The sequence below is a fragment of the Balaenoptera borealis genome (assembly GCF_965194805.1).
Source record: "Balaenoptera borealis genome assembly, chromosome: 6".
Classification (NCBI taxonomy): Eukaryota; Metazoa; Chordata; class Mammalia; order Artiodactyla; family Balaenopteridae; genus Balaenoptera; species Balaenoptera borealis.
The window spans coordinates 22,794,456-22,812,042 of NC_138863.1; the positions used below are offsets into that span (position 1 = coordinate 22,794,456).

Sequence of the window (17,587 nt, forward strand, 5' to 3'; positions counted from 1 at the left end):
AAAATGGGAGAAATGAACCAAACTCATAGTTCTGTGATGATTAAAAGAGAAAGCACCTAGCCCAGTTCCTAGATCATAGTATACTTCATTGCAGGTATTAATGATGAAACCGTGCACCTCAGATTGGGAATTGAACCCATGCGGCCAGGACTCGAACACAGCCAAAACCCAGTCTTCCAACTGAGATCACAGACCTGGTTTCGGGACTTAATGAAGTTCAGGTTCTTGATGTCTCATCACAGAAAGAATTCAGTGAAAGACAAAGTGATAGGTGAGAAGTGCATTTATTTAGAAAGAAACGCACTCCACAGAGTGTGGGCCATTTCAGAAGGTGAAAAAGGCACCAGGGTATGGAATTGTCAGTTTTTATAGGGGTGGGTAATATCATAGTCTAATGAGTGGGAAGAGTATTCCAGCTATTTCAGGAAGGGACGGGGATTTCTAGGAACTGGGCCACCGCCCACTTTTTGATCCTTATGGTCAGTCTTGGAACTGTCATGGCACCTGTGGGTATATCATTTAGCTTGCTGATGTGTTCAGTGAGCATATACTGAGGCTCAAGGTCTAGTGGAAGTCCACTGATCCACCATCTTGGACCCATTTGGTTCTAATCAGTTTATGTCATGTCCTCGGGCTATGTCATTCTTTCAAAGGTTGTGCCCTACCCCCTTCCCTCCTGTTTCAATGACACACTTGGGTCTCCAAGGGAGATACAAAATCTGATTTCCTTCCGTTCCTCCAGTTCCTTTCTCCAGCAGCAGAGGGGACCGTATTCTACTCAAAAACAAAATGGATTTGCATACAAACAGGGGATGAAATAACGGGATTATAAATAATTGAGCAGAGTCATCTGGTCTTTTCTCTCTTGTATTTTATCCCCTCTCCTTGTAACTCTCTTTCCTAGGAAATTGATGTAGTAGAATGGGCTTGCTCTTAGGCGGAGCAACTTACCTCAGCTCTGCCTTAAGCCTTAGAGATAATAGAAGTTAGCTTGCTTTCTTCCTTTCTTATTTCAGTTTGTAATCAGGCCAAGACTTAAATAAATAGCAAAAGTGCCTGCAGGCACTCACTTATTCCACCCAGATTAGTCTGATAGGAATTTACCTTGAGGTGTGGGGCTGGAGTTCCAGCTCCCATTAGGAACATATTTAGGGTTCCCCCTTGTTATAAGACACATCAAAAACCTGGCAGATAATACTAGGGAGATCTTCTTTTCCTGTTTTTCTTCCAGAGACAACTAATTGACAAATAGTGTTTGTTTGAGTCAAACATTGCCAAGTGGTCATTAATTAGATTATTTCAATATTCATAGCAAATGAATTATAACTCCTAACATATGTCACATATCAATATGAAACTGAATACTATTATTACAATGAGAAGCAGAATAATATAAAGTCTAAATTCTAGTATCTGGAATTAGACTGCCCAGCTTTGAATTCTGACTCCACATTTGATCAGCCAGGTGTCATTAGGCTTGTTGTTAACTTCATGTCCTAGTTTCCTCATCTGTAAAAAGGAGATAACAGTAACAATCTCATTAAGTTGTAGTAAAGAATAAACAGGTTTTTACATGGGCCAACTCAGATGGTTCAAAGACAGTGAAGGGACTAGATCTAGAGGTGTGGACTGATGCTGCCTCACTACTGAGGTAATGACCTTCTGAGCCCTCTCCCTGGGCAAATTTTTCTGTAAAGAGCCAGACAGTAAATGTTTAAGGGCTTCACAGGCCATGCCAGTTTCCCTTGTGAATACTCAACTCTGCTGTTGTAATGTGAAAGCAGCCTTAGATAATATGTAAATTAATGGGTGTGGCTGTTGTTACCATTAAAATTAAATATAAATACAGGCCATGGGCAGTAGTTGGCCAATCCCTGTTCTATCTACTATCCTTTTGAATTGCAAGGTTTTACCAACCGGGTTGGTGGGAGTACAAACTATTCTTAGGCTCCCCTGATCTTTGGGGATTTTTCTTTTTAACTCTTCAGACAGATTTTTCTGTGGATTTAGGCTGTCGTGGACTGATCTGCACTCAGCTAAAGACTGCAGGGGATCTTCTGCAAATCTCCAGAGCTCTCTCTCTGTGTTGCTGTCCCCTGTCCTGTACTCTGCCTGCAAACTCTAGCTGCCTTGGCCTCCCTGGACTGCCCACTCCATCTCCTCAACTCTGGGAGGCTGTGGGGTTTCCCCAAGGTTTCTGTCCATCCCTGAGATGTGACCTAGAAATTTTCTCCAGACAGTATTATGGGCAGCCATAGAGCTCATCTTATTTAACCCCCCTTCCCTTCACTACTGTCTTCCATTGCCCAATGTTCAATTTCTGAAAACCATCGTTTCATAAATTTTGTCTGTTTTTTCATGTGTTTCAGGTGGGAGGGTAAATCTGGTCCCTGTTACTCCATCTTGGCTGGAAGTGGAAGTCGTGATAGGTTTTTAACATTTCACATACAAGGAAACTGAGGCTCAGAAATGTTTGGAAAGTTCACCAAGATCATTCAGCTAGTTAGCAGTGGAGACAAAATTCAAAACCAGGGTTTCTAAGTGAGTGCTTCCTCCATTTTATTACACTGCTTCCAACAGAAGGAGTTAACCACAATCTGTCTTTTAAATACAAAACAGTGAACTGCAGCCTTCACTAACAGAAGCTAATAAATCAAATTTGAACAAAAGATTTGAGGCTTATCTTATTTTTGAGCAATTTTAGAGGGGTCTGGTAATTTTCATATTTTATAATGGGGTCATTATTTTTTCTTCTATTTTAGTATTTCTATTGTGGTTCTCCTTGTGGGAAGTATTTAGGATTACCGCCAAATGGTGGCAAACCTTGCTCATTTCAATGATCTGAGACTGATAAGCTTTCTACTGGAAAGTCCCCATCTGGCTCAAACTTCAGCTCCGGCATTTTCTCGGGATGTGACTTTTTTGCAAGTGTACCGGAATTACCTTTTACAAAGGAGTGAAAAATATTGCTAAACTACATAAACGCAACAAAATGAGAGATGTGGAAAAGTGTATGTATAAATTCTCACAGTTCATTTTTATTACTTTCACTACACAATTCCATTTAATATTTTCTGAACTAGTAATAAATTTTTGAATGGTAAAACATATGGCATTTGAGTATGCCAAGTGGGAGATATTTAGATAGTGAATATTCGTAAAAATGTGTAGCGTTATATTACCAGAAGGTTCTCTGTTTAATGAGAAAGGAACACTTATCCCTTTACAAATATGTAAGCTATAAATATATACTGATATATGTATATATCTATAAACACAGGTAATCTGTGTTTGTTGCAAGCAATGTATTTGCAAATAAAACATTATGTAAATAATACTATGCTGCATGCAACTCCTCTTTTAAATGTGCAACAAGCTGATTTCTTACAGCAATAGAAAAGCTAACCTCGAGATGGTGATTCATATATCTTTAAATCTTTTGATTTTAATTATATATGCATATATAACATTATATGTAGCTTTACTTGCTAGTTAACTATTTCAATTATTTTGAATATTACATGAAAACAAGACTGTATTAGGATTTCCTCATTACAGAATATAATTAACCCTTTGAAACACATTAGAATATAGTAAGACAGTTATCTCCTCCATTATTTCTATGAGGAAATTTAGTTCAGGAAGATTAAATAATTTGTTTATAGTCTAAAAGGTGGGGAAGAGCTGAGGGTCTGAATTATAGTCTATATTCTTTTTCTATACCACTGGTTTTCAAATATTATCAAAGATACATTTCAAAAATGATACACTATGAGAAGTCTCAATTTTAAAACAGATAAAGTACCATTTTGCTAGCACATAATTTACTTTTATAAATTTAAAATAAAAATGTTTATTTATGAGGTTAATAAATAATGAGGAATCTTTAATATACATAAAAATTTGAAATCAAATATTATGGACCACAGTTTCAGCCTTTAATGACTACTCAAATTTATTTGTATACCGTGTTGAATTTGCAGTGAAGGAATCCCTTATTTATAAAGATAAGCCATTGTATATGGAAACAGCTCTTTTTAAGCAGCACACCTCATAATTTCAAGATGCCCTTCAATTAAACTGATCCAGAGATATGAAATATGATGAGAAAATTTTTGTTTCTATGTTGATTATTTAGAATATCTAAAAACTATGTATATGAGTAGTTTATATTAAATTTCTCAGACAGAATACTGTCAGTACTTCCACATATATTATATGATATTGTGATGATACTGCATGTGTATTATCAACGACTTTTCCTCAGGTCCAAGGAGGAAAGCTTGTATTGGCTTGCCACTGGGAATAAATAAAAGTATGTCAAATGAAGAGTATTTTGAACTTATTAAGTTAGATTTGATCTTATTCTCATAGTTCAAATATTTTCATGGTATCTTTTTATACTTTCCTTTTAAATCATCTTTTCCTGAAGAAATGCAGATGAGAAGAGATCTATGTGTCCCTGTCCTTATTTCGATTTTGTTTTGCTCTTGACTTCACTTTTCTTTACTCTCTTGAGATGAACATAATTTCTGGTATTTAACTTTGTGATTTCACCTCTTTGTTCAGACCCTCAATAGACCTCTTGTTTGCTCTACCTAGTTCCTTCAACTGCTGATATATTTCAAACTTTTAAAATGACGAGTCACTGAAGACTTCTCCTCAACAGAAGCACAAATTTCTCAGTATTCAATGAGAAAAAGACACTTATTTCTCAAACACGTAGAATTAAAATTAATTATAGTATGTTCCTTGAAGAAATGGTCAAAGGGATGGGAAGGTCAGGTTGACATTATATTCCTTCAAACTGATGAAGTGTTTTCATTAACAGGGTCCCTGGTTTACACTCTTTATCGTTTATGTTTCTCATTGTTCCATCCTTGATTCTGACAGTTTTCTTAATACTAGTGTACCATCAAGTATATAGCAGTCATGGAGAAAAAAAAATAGATCTGTTGTACTAGGGGCTTTAAGATGGTATTGACTTGTACGACAGTATGATAGGAACTGACATATTTAAAATAAGTTCGCCTGACAATGCATAGAAAAGAAATTTTGGGCTGGATGACAAGGACAGTAAAAGGCAGTGGCAACGTATTAATAATTATGACAGTAAAATATGTACCTAGTATTAGTTGTACAGCATATCAAAACACCCTTTAACTTCTATTATTAGAAAGTACAGCCAAAAGTTTTGAAATTTCAGAATTCAAAACTCAAGGCCATGAATACTTGGATGCTACCTCAAGATAGTAAAAAGGGATTTATGGATGTGAAAACGTTTGTAAAAACCAAGTTAAAGTTCCTTTAGAATTATGATGTCAATGCATATTCTATATATCAAAAAGTATAAATTGAAACACTAATGGGCCTTTACATTATAAAATTAAATTCTCATAGTTGGGATCTTTTATTCTGTACAGTGCTTTCTGTTTGAATTCTAGCAGAGCATAAAAGTCTTAATGTCAAGAACATTACTAACATATTTTTAAGGAAGTCATATATGTGGTTCATATACCAATCTGCAATGGGAACACAGCTTAATGTTTTTTAAGAAGACAAACTTACTGTATTCTGAATTTTAGATATGTGATGTCAATATCATGAAACCAGTTCCATGAAACACACAATTACCTTATGGCTTCAGAATTGCTTCCAGTATATTTATACTTTTTGGACTATTTTTAAATAGAACATCATTATTTCCTTTATATATATTCTATCTTTATTTCTTTATCTAAAATTTGAGCTACTGCAAATAAATACCAAGGATTTTTAAACCTCTCAAAACTTAAAAAAGTTTAAAACATGTATTACAACAGCAAAGGTAAGTTATATCAATAACAGATATACGTTATTGAGCATAGGCTATCATTAAAGATAGAGTTGTAATTGTAATTTTAACCTTTGAAATGATCAAGTGGAAGCATTGTGTGATTGTTAACATCAGTTGCTACACTCTTCATCGTCAGCAAGGATAAAATAATTTATCTCACTGTTAACGGTTATATTATTGCAGAAAAAATGCTGAACACAGATAATAATACTACAATTATTACCAATTAATATAGTTATTATTGGACACAATTTGAAACAAGACGAATATATATTTAAAATTAATTGTAAAATCTAGAGAATATGGGGTATTACTAAATTATTATAAAGTATTCCATTAGTTTCAGTTTTATTTTTGCCAAACTTTTGTTCTTCCCTACTTTTAGCTATTTTACCTTCAAAAAACTCAATTTACTTACGTTGGATGGTGATTCTAAGGGATGCAGACTCCAAATTTTGCATGATGCTGCTAGGAACTTGAGTAATCTAAATTAGTACACACTTATCTCCTCTATTATTTCTTCCTTTACATATGTGATAAATGTAATGCTTTCACTATATGACGTGATACGATATATCATATGATAAATACAGCATAATGTAGTATATGCTAGTATAATATCAAGAACAGATTTTTACATAGAAGGAAATGCAAAAAAACATAAAGTGGCAATAGAAAATAGTTTCAGCACAATACTAAAGCTGTTAGTTTGGTCAAGAATGTTAAACAGAAAAGATCCTACCTGATGAATCAAAGTTCACCTCATTGCCAGGACTTGGACCTACATCAATGGACACAACTGGTAAGAGCTTCCGAAAATCCCATAGCTTTGTAACTCCACAGGCATCACAGGATGCGATCATGTGACCCTTTAAAGTATTAAAAAGAAAGAACTGTATATACGTACATATATATATACAAATATATATAGTAACTCAGACCAAAAAAAACAAAAAAGAAAGATTTCTGTTACAATTTTATTAAATACACAAGAATACATTCCTCTAAACTAAAAAGTATTCATTATACCTCTGTCTTTGACATAAAAGTATTATAAAATGACAATTTAAATATATAAAATCCTATACTAAATTTTAGAAGATGATTTTTCAGGAAATCATTTTGATGATTTTAATTATATAAGATGTAATAAAACAGAACTATACACACCCATGCAATTTGTCTAAATATACACGTATCACATATATGATATGTGATCTACATATAAAAACTGTATATGTAAAATATTGCACTAAAAGCACACTTCACTTTATATGCTTGTAATTAGTTAGTATTGATAATTTATAACTCAGAGTAAAAATAAAAACAGAGGTAGGAAAACAAATGGACAGGAAAGAAGAGTTTTATCATAGTGGGTAGAATCACTGGGGCCAGGTAAAATTGATTGCAAGGAAGCAGTGCTTATTGTGTTCTGTTAGACAAAATTATTAGAAATATTTGGGGCTATTTTTTAACATGTAGTGGAAAAAGGAAGAAGGTAATTGGATAAGGGAATGGAAAACAAAAGGAAAGGTGGATGGATTCAAGTATTATGGAAACAGGGGCGGATATTTTCCCAGTATAGAAGTACCAGCCCAGGTGCATCAGTTTGGAGTTCAAGGTCTGTCTATACTCCTCTTGCAGGCCTCTCAGGAGATATCTATTCAGCAGCTACCTCATGTCAGAGACTGGGATATAGTGATGAGTAAGAGGGCTTCCATCATTCTGTCATTTAATATCTGTGTCCACTGACCAACTAAATATGAGTGCTGGCCACATCAGGTTTATGTACAATGTTTATAAGTCATTATACTCTTTCCAATTCAATATACAGTTTCCCTTTCAGATCCAGCTTAATTTTTTTAATGTCTAGTCAAAAATCAACCTCTCATTATTTTCCTCCTAAATATTCTAAAATGTTAAAGATAATAACTTGATTATTATACAATTTTCCCTATTATCATTTTGAACTAGCTCGCATACTTTTTTTCTCATTTACTCCTTGATTTCTACCCTTTCTATAAAAAAACAAAAAACAAAAAACAACTGCATAGTGTATTACAGTCCGAGTGGATTTTTTGTTTTTTTCCTTAAATACTCTGGTAGTACAACAAATGCCACTAGTTTTAAAATTCTGTAACTGCTGTTACTGGCAAAGCAATACAATAACCTTTTCCTCAAGCTAATAAATGGGATATTTAATCTTTTTTACGGTTTAAAAAGAACATGGAGAACTTGGAATGTTTTCAAATATGTAAATGTGTATTGTGAGAATTGTGAAGAATCAGTGAATTTAATTTTTAGAAAAGAACAGTTCTCAGGATTATAGGGAATATTAATGTTAGAAATTATAAAGAACTCTTTCCAGCGATAAGGGTTTTCAAACATCTTTCACAAGTCGCAGAATGGAATCTTTTTTCAACTGTGAGTACAGAAAAAATTTTAGTCAGAATTTAATCTGAAGGCACTTCTCATTAAAGTCAGGTTATAGACTTCATGTCCTTTTCTTGCCTAGATTCTATGAAACAAAGACAATCTTAAAGTGTGCTTTACACCATTGAATATTAAATTTTTAGGAAATATACTAAAAATTAAAAAATAGTCCATCATTTTCTGGGTGAAAATTAGTACTTAAATGGGTTTAATATTTTTATATTTAATTTTTACCACTGTCAAAAAATCAATTAATACAGTTTGATAATACTAAAATAATAATATTCAATACTTATTAAATGCTTCTAATAACCAAGTGCTGTGCTGAATGATTTATTAATAAATAGTAGATAGTATTTTAAACAATTTTGAATAACTAACATCATATAGCTAAACTTTTCCATTTCCCAAGGAACTTAAAATTCATGACAATATATGCATTATGGTAAAACAAATATAATAACTTATAAAGTGGTAGAAATAAGTTTGTGTTCAGATTTGATAACTTGGTAGCTATACTTCCAGTTAACCAGAGAGGCAAATGCAATGCCTATCGTAGTACCTGGAGCATAGTAGAACTAAAAAAAAAATTTGTTGGGACTTCCCTGGTGGTCCAGCGGTAAAGAATCCACCTTGTAATGCAGGGGACACAGGTTTGACCCCTGGTCAGGGAACTGAGATCCCACATGCCACAGCCCAACTAAGCCTGCGCACCACAACTACTGAGCTTGAGCACCTCAGCTAAAGAGCCCGCGTGCTGCAAACTACAGAGCCCATGTGCTCTGAAGCCTGAGTGCCACAACTAAAGAAGAGAAAATACCCGCACACCACAACTAGAGAGAAGCCCGCGTGCCACAATGAAAGATCTGGCATGCCTCAACGAAGATCCTGTGTACCGCAACAAAGACCCGACGCAGCCAAAAATAAAAACATAAATAAAATAAAATAAAATAATAAAACAATTTAAAAAATATATTTGTTAAACCACTAGATGATGAATGCCTCATGGGAGTTTACCTAGAAGTTTTACTTTAGTCCAAGTACTTCCACAGCAGTCTTAAGGTAATATTGATTCTAACCCTGATGGTTCTGAATCAGTTAGATAAAAGAAAGAGATAAAAGATGCAGAGAATCCAAAACCAAAAACTTGGAATATCAAGATCTTGTATGCCTCCTCCTCCAGTCTCAGGTGAACTGGAACCATTTGCCATTCTCCTTCCATAGGGAAGAAGAATATTAAAATATTACTAATCTAAACCACACATTGTGAATTTTGAGGGATCTGAAGATGGAGTGTGTGGAAAAGGAATTAGCTGACAACCTGGGGAAAAAACAAATATTTTATCTAGAATTTATGTCAGGTAAGAAAGCAAAGACTAGTTATAGTTAGGCACTTAACCTAACCAAGAAAGAAAGATTTCAAAGAAAATGTTTTTTGGAGAAAGGTGGAATTGTGACAATTTTAAAGAAAGTAAAAACTCAAGAGTTTTGGAAAACTATCTAAAATGTAATTCTGGTTATGTCATTGGTACCAGTACTGGCTGAGGAGGAAAGGTGATAAAGATGGTTGCACTGAAAGTTCTCGGAGAAGTTCGGATTCAGACAGATGGTTGTTTTTGTGACACTGAATCGCCAGCACCCGGCTCAGTTCCTGTGATATGTTTGGCATTTGATCTTGAATAAATCATAGAATAATATATGAATAAAAAATGAATATAAGGGGAGTAGAGAGCAATCAATGTTGACTACATGCAACTGTAATGAATTTTTTTCCAAAATATGGTAAATGAGCTGAAGCTCAGAATTTTGTTTTTTTTTTTGGTTATCACAGACTCAAATAGTAAAACAAAGCAAGTGGAACTTAGGAAAATGGACAAAGGATACAGGTGAGATGAAAGTGAAAAGTCACGACTCCTGACTGCCCCTTTTAAGCCTTCCCGTTTCCAACTTAAAGATCCTAGTGAGAAAATCCATATGGACATGCAGTTAATAAGTTAGAGTAGAACAACATAAAACCAAACTAGCTTCATCTAGGCTGCTGGAAATATACTGGAAAAATATTTAGCAGTACATATCAAGGATCACAAAGGTTCATACTTTTGAAACTTTTAAGGCTACTTCTGAAATTTACTGTAAGGTTTAAAAACAGATGATCAAAATATTAAAGTAGCACTATTTATAAATCAAAAATGGAAACAAGTGAAATTTGTAATAATCTAATATGGAAGAAATAAATCTTGTGCTATTGTGGATCCAGAGCACTGCCAGAGGCACCTTTTATGCAAACTTGATACCAACAGTGGCAGGAAGACAAGCAGACTGAGCTATCTCTCTGCACAGTGGTTCCAAGCATATTTATATATTATAAAACAAAGAAAGAAAAAGAGAAAACTAGGATGCTAATGATGTCATTTATAATTTAAATGAATGATTAAAAGACTATTTTCATAAACCTATAGTATTCCTTAATATAAACATCTTATGGCTTTATATAATTTTCAAAAACAGATTTTACACCATAATTCAAAAAGAGTCATGTACCAAAATGTTCATTGCAGCTCTATTTACAATAGCCAGGACATGGAAGCAACCTAAGTGTCCATCATCGGATGAATGGATAAAGAAGATGTGGCACATATATACAATGGAATATTACTCAGTCATAAAACGAAATGAAATGGAGGTATTTGTAATGAGGTGGATGGAGTTATTAGAGTCTGTCATACAGAGTGAAGTAAGTCAGAAAGAGAAAAACAAATACAGTATGCTAACACATATATATGGAATCTAAGGAAAAAAAAAAAAAAAGGTCATGAAGAACCTAGTGGCAAGATGGGAATAAAGACACAGACCTACTAAAGAATGGACTTGAGGATATGGGGAGGGGGAGGGGTGAGATGTGACAGGGTGAGAGAGTGTCATAGACATATATACACTACCAAATGTAAAATAGATAGCTAGTGGGAAGCAGCCGCATAGCACAGGGAGATCAGCTCGGTGCTTTGTGACCACCTAGAGGGGTGGGATAGGGAGGGTGGGAGGGAGGGAGATGCAAGAGGGAAGAGATATGGGAACATATGTATATGTATAACTGATTCACTTTGTTTTAAAGCAAAAACTAACACACCATTGTAAAGCAATTATACTTCAATAAAGATGTTAAAAAAAAAATTGATGACTAATAAGAACCTGCTGTATAAAAAAATAAATAAAATAAAATTCAAAACTTCAAAAAAAAAATACTCAGAAAGAGTAAAAATAAAAGAATTTAATTATTAAATACTAATTAATAGGAAGCTGGCAAAGGAGTATCAGTATCAGAAAGAAAGAAATTTAAGTGAAAAAAATTATTACTAAAGCTAATTGAGATCAAGTGATTTCCCTAAAATTATCTTAGTAGAATAATTTGGAGTGAGGATTCAAGCATAGGTCAGTTGACTTCAGGGTCTGCGATTTTAACCAATATATATAATGTAGCATAATATATCACAAATGCTTAAATATATTTAATATATTCTTCCATTAGAATACATTTAAGTGAGTGAATAACTCAGATCAATACTTGTTCACAAAGATGTTCCTCACAATATTATGTATAAGATGGGGCAGTAGAAACATAAGAAATTAATTGTTCAATAGATAGAAAGACAGATACAGAAGCACATGTATATATACATATCTTTATATAGATATAACTGTAACATATAATTATATAACTAAACTATTATTTAACTATGGATGGCATTTCCAAAGATTATTAATACAAAGGAAAACATACATATGGTAGTGCAATAAAGCAGCAAACAGAGTTATTTACAGTTATACACACACAGAAACATATGTTGAAAATAAGATTGGTAGGACTAAATCATAATTGATTATCTTTAGGTGACAGGATGAATCATTCTTATTTTATTTGTTCCTTTTCACATTTTCAAAATTCAAATTTCACAGAACTAGTATCTATTAATTATTATAATCAGAAAAATATTTTTTAATAAATAATGAAATCAAACCATCATACACAATATGATGGCAAATCAAGTGATCTAATTTTCATTAATGATCCTGTCAAGTGATCTAATTTTCATTTTCTAAATATCTACTATGTAAAATGGGCAAGAAAGAGGGGTCATCAAGCAAATGGCAGATACATTAAGCCCTAGAAACATCAGCTGCTTTCAATACATGAAGGTAATGACCTGCAGTTTGGTATTAAGGTATAACTATAATAAAATGTTTAGGCTCATTAGGAGGAAAATCAGTATTTCAAACATTTTTAGTACTGATACATTAGTGTCTCTCTTAGGACAGGCTTGTGCAGCATTAAGCATTAGCTCATTACACTCTTCCCTCAGTACCTTAATGGCACAAATAAGCTAAAGAAATTATGGAATTAGAATGGAAACAGAAGGTAAGTATTGGGAATGTTCAAAGAGTGTGAGGCTAAATAAGGAAGGAATAAAAAGCACTGGAAAGATGTTGATAAGATTGCTGTTGTCAGTACGTACTTCTTCCCTATGCCATTGTCAATCAGTTAGGTATTAATAACTTGAATCGCCAATCCTGCCCCAGGGATACGGGACCTGGACATCTCAAACAAGTACGTAGCATCTAGAGTACACAACACTGCACCACATAATCACGATAACCTGTTCAAAGTGATTTCTATTTAATATCTCATTTAATCCTTCATTTCTATAGTTAGGTTATACCACCAGATTATTCAGATGAGAAAATTGAGACTTAAAATACTATACAACTTGCCTAACGGTATTTTGTTAATAAAATGTAGACCCAGGATTCAAATCCAGACAATCTGACTAAGTGTCCCAGATCTTAAACGTTTAGCAAGGAAGATTTTTGCATGCCTTGACCTAGATGCTTTGGAGAATAGAAGCCCATAAAGTCCCATTTTAAGAGCTTAAAGAGCATAGTCTGTTATGGAGGTAGAATGCCCTGAAAGAGTTAACATTACTGTAACAGAATAACAACAAATATGTATTAGCAAAGAAAAAATTGAGCAAGCAAGTGTTAATTTACAAGGCAGAAGAATAATTAGAAACAGATGAAGACAATTAATGTATATAAAGGAACAAATATTTACTGAGCTGTACTATGTCCCTGGCTTGGGGTCATGATCTAGAGATAAAATAGATATAAGCTCTATATAAATACAATGTTAAAGGCAAAGTTAAATGCCAGAAGTAGATAAAGGGTTATTTCTAGTACAAATTGACCACCTAACCCAAGCCTGTGGGATCAGAGAAGCTTTCCTCTAGGAATGCAGTCCTAGGATAGGTCCATTAAGTGAATGCAGCTTTCTAGAAACAGCGACATTTTAAGTAGGTGCAGATCATGAAAAGACATTAGTGGACAGAAAGCGGGAGGGCATCGTTAGTATTGAAAATGGTACAATGTCAGAATACAAAGCAGAGATTAACATATTTCACTAGGGGGAATTAGGTGAATTTATGATGAGGTTAATAATGTGTAAAAATTCTGAAGTTTTTGGAGCTCACACTGAGAAATATGAATTTCATATGATATAAAAAGTTATGTGTTTTGAACATAAATATTGATATGTTAAAAAGAATGAAGGCCAGTAGTTTCAGTGAGTTAAGCAGGTACCTAAGTACAAAATTGTCTCTCTGAGACCCTGCAAAACAAGTAAACATGACTTTCCTGTGGTCTTCAAGTTTGTGCCATAAGTCTTAGTAAGAATTTGACTGAACCCAGGCAAACTTGTCTGGACCAGTAGGAAACTTATTCATTCATCAAAGAAATATTGATGGAGTTCACTAGGTGTTAGACACTGATTTAAGTGGTAGATAAACAGGAGTGAACAAAGCAGAGAGAAGTCCTGGACTTATGGAACTTGTATGCTTCTGGAGAGAATCATACGATAAATTAAATAAATCAGTAAAATATGTGGTACGTTAAATGTTAATAGGATTTATGGAAAAAAAAATATAGACATGGAATATCTGGCAGAAAGAGTGTTAAAGCGTAAATAGCCTGGTCAAGAAGGGTCTCACTAGAAATATGACTTCTGAGTTCAGAGAAAAAGGAAGAAGAGTGATCCAAGAAAAGGGAAGAGTGAGATCAAGGCCCTCCGGGCAGAAGTACTAAACATAAATAGGCTGGTGTAGCTGGACTTCAAAGTCCTTGATTCTACATGAAGTCAGGAGAAAAACAAAAATCAAAACAACACTGGGCTATGTGTTTGAATGGATTGAATAGGACTATATTTGGAGATCAGGTGGAAATGATGACAGTTGTCATTAAGTCTAGATTGCTAGGTGCAGAAAGAAGTGTTCCCATGATTTCAACAATATCTACATACTTATGACTCCCAAATTTACACGTCCAATTGACATCTCTATTTTGAATTCCAGATCTTTATTTTCAAATACCCACAGAACATTACTATTTGGATATTCCACAGATATCACAAGTCAGCATATTCAAAGCCAAGTTCATCTTTCCCTCAAACTTGATCTTTCTGCTGTACTTTCCATTTCAATAAAAGGCTTCATATCCCATTCAGTCAGCAGAGATTGTCATCCTATTCTCCATCTCTCTCCTCTCCAATCCTGTTCAGTTGTAGGCCTCCACTCTCCACAAATCCCTCATTTCAGGTCTTCCTCATCTCACTCACAGACACATGTAGTGAACTCTGCTTCAACCATGTATTTTTGCAGTTCATTTTCACAACTGGTTCTCAGCCAGGGTGATTTTGCCTCCTGGAGGACATCTGACAACATCTAGAGACATATTTGATTATCACAGCTGGGGCACCTACCACTGGCATTCAGTTGGTAGAGGCCAGGGATGTTGATTAACATCTTATAATGCACAGGGCAGCCCATCCCCACTGCTGGATTTATGAAATTACCTCGTCCCTAATATCAATAATGCCATAGTTAAAAAATTAATGACAGAGTAATATTTTCTAAAATACAAACTTGAGCCCCTCCTTGACCTGCCTCCTTCCTGCCTCTCATCTCCCACAACTTCTCTACACATTACTCTGCTCTACTCCTTGAATACACTATGCTCTCATCCTTTTCTTCTCACTATTTCTACTGACTAGGATGCTGATTTGCTATTTCTTTCTCTGTTAAATATTAAATATATTTTAAATCTTGGCTCTAACACGACTTCTTCTAAATTATTCTAGGGAACGTAAGGTATTCCTTACCTTGCTCCTGAAGAGCCATGTCATAAAACTTACACAACAAATTGCAATTTTTTGTACACATGCATGTCTTTTCCTTCTAGACCTATATTGTGCAATGCTACTGGCTACTGAGTACTTGAAAATGTTAATTACTGCAACTAATTTTTAAATTTAATTTTATTTTATTTAAAATCGATACTTTCTCATGTAGCTAGTCACAATCATATTGGACGCTTTAGACAAAGAACAGTTCCATCATTACAGAAAGTTTACCTAGATAGTACTACTGTAAATCTTTTGTACTCTGTTTGGGGCTTATATTATACACTTAGAAAATATTTAAATGAATGAGTTAATGAATCATTATTTCCATAGCTGAATCATCAGAGCAAAACTTTTCCTAATGCTTATGATTGACCTCTCTCAAGAATTATGCCAGATATTCCCATTGATTTTTAATTTGCTATTTTTGGTATTTAAAATTTGTTACATTACGTTGATAGATAGCTATCCACTTTGTGTGTAGATTTTTATTCTTTAATTATATTGTAGTTCATCAAGGAGCAGGACTAAATACTTTACTTGGCTGAATCACCCACAAAACCTAACATAATGCCTTTCATTCTGCAAATGCTGAATAAATTGAAAGCACAGTTCTGGTAGAATTGAGGACACATTAGCCCAACTTCCTGTCTACCAGATATGGTGCAAAATTAGTGGATTTCTGAAGGTAAAGGGGAGAAGAAGGTTAAACAAATCAGTGAGAGTCTTTCTACTTTAAGGACAGTTTTTGAAACTAACGTTTTATTCAAGGAGAAATGGAAAATCCCTAACATGGCATATGAAATTAATGCATTCTGCCTCTGGCAATGAGCCACTTCTAAAAGCACTAGAGATACATTTTCTGACTCTCATGTGAGTTTACTTCATTTTCAGTGTCATTATTGGCATTATTTCAGATATTCATGTATGAGATCTTTGTCTCGTAGGCCCTTGATGTTTTCTTGTGATGTGGCTTGTCACACTGCAATAGTCATTAATGATATATTTACATAGTAACATGCTGACTATAATGTCAAAATAGGGCAAGAGGATTTTTGGAATATGAAGGAATAAACCAAAGAGGTATAAAGTAAAAACTAAAGCTTAGTACTTAATATCTGAAGAGAGAACAATATTAAATTATTTCAGTTTGGCATTGCTGTGTACATCAAAGGAAAGATTTCAGTTTTGCTGTTGGGTTTGCTAGTAAATATGGAGTCAAAAAGGATCATTCAAATTTCAGAAAGACCAGATGTTGAAAACACATTCTTGTTTCCCTTAAAAGCCTTCTAACTGATATATTCAAATTCAATAGCTTTTCTCAATTTCTAAAGAAAACATTAGTGACTATAGACACATTTCTGAAAGAGAATATAAAGGTTGTCCAGATCAAAGTCTCCCACAGATTAGAAAAGTGAAGGCTTGAGAAATTAAGGGACTGGTTTAAGCCTTCACATGAAATCCATGGTCCAATCAGGACTATAATTCAGGTTTACTACAGACACACTGTCAACCTTTATTTTTTATGGGAGGAAGGGCTAACTATAAATTTTAAAAAGAATGTCGTTATCATTATAATCACATATCTTCTGATTAAAGGCAGATGATAAAAAGACTCCCTCTGTCAGTCACAATGGAGAATGGAGTAACAGGGACCAGGTTTACTCTCCTGTGTGAAAAATCCAAAAAAAATGGTCACGATACAGGAAACAGTAGTTTGCAAGACACCGTCCATGAGGCAACAAAGGTCAATAATCACTGAGATACAGGAAACTAATGGTGTGAGCCACAGAAGATTGCTGTGACATGCTGCCTTGATAGTTACTAGTCCACAGCACAGGAGAGGGAACTGGACAGCGCATGGCTGACTCCGAGGCTGAGGGGATAAAGCTGAGAGTCCAGGGAAACAAGGCAGCTCAAGTTTGCAGAGCGGAGTACACGAGGAGAGAACCCTGGAGATCTGCAGAGCAGTTTCCTCCGGTCTTTAGCTGAGTACTGATTGGCATGTGCATTTGAGGAAACTACCCAGAGGCCTGGAAAAGAACCACTTGAAATGATTAGAGGGAACAGGGAAAGGCACTCACGTAAGGCTG

At 34.5% G+C, this 17,587-nt stretch overlaps 1 protein-coding gene across 1 annotated transcript in view; it reads right to left on the reverse strand.

Annotated features, from left to right (window-relative positions):
- SPAG16 (sperm associated antigen 16) overlaps positions 1–17,587 on the reverse strand; it is an 868,000-nt gene that overhangs the window by 238,453 nt on the left and 611,960 nt on the right. Inside the window, exon 16 of the mRNA XM_082395857.1 lies at positions 6,579–6,705. Within this exon, the coding sequence (XP_082251983.1) occupies positions 6,579–6,705 (127 nt within the window). The remainder of the gene's footprint in view (positions 1–6,578; positions 6,706–17,587) is intronic.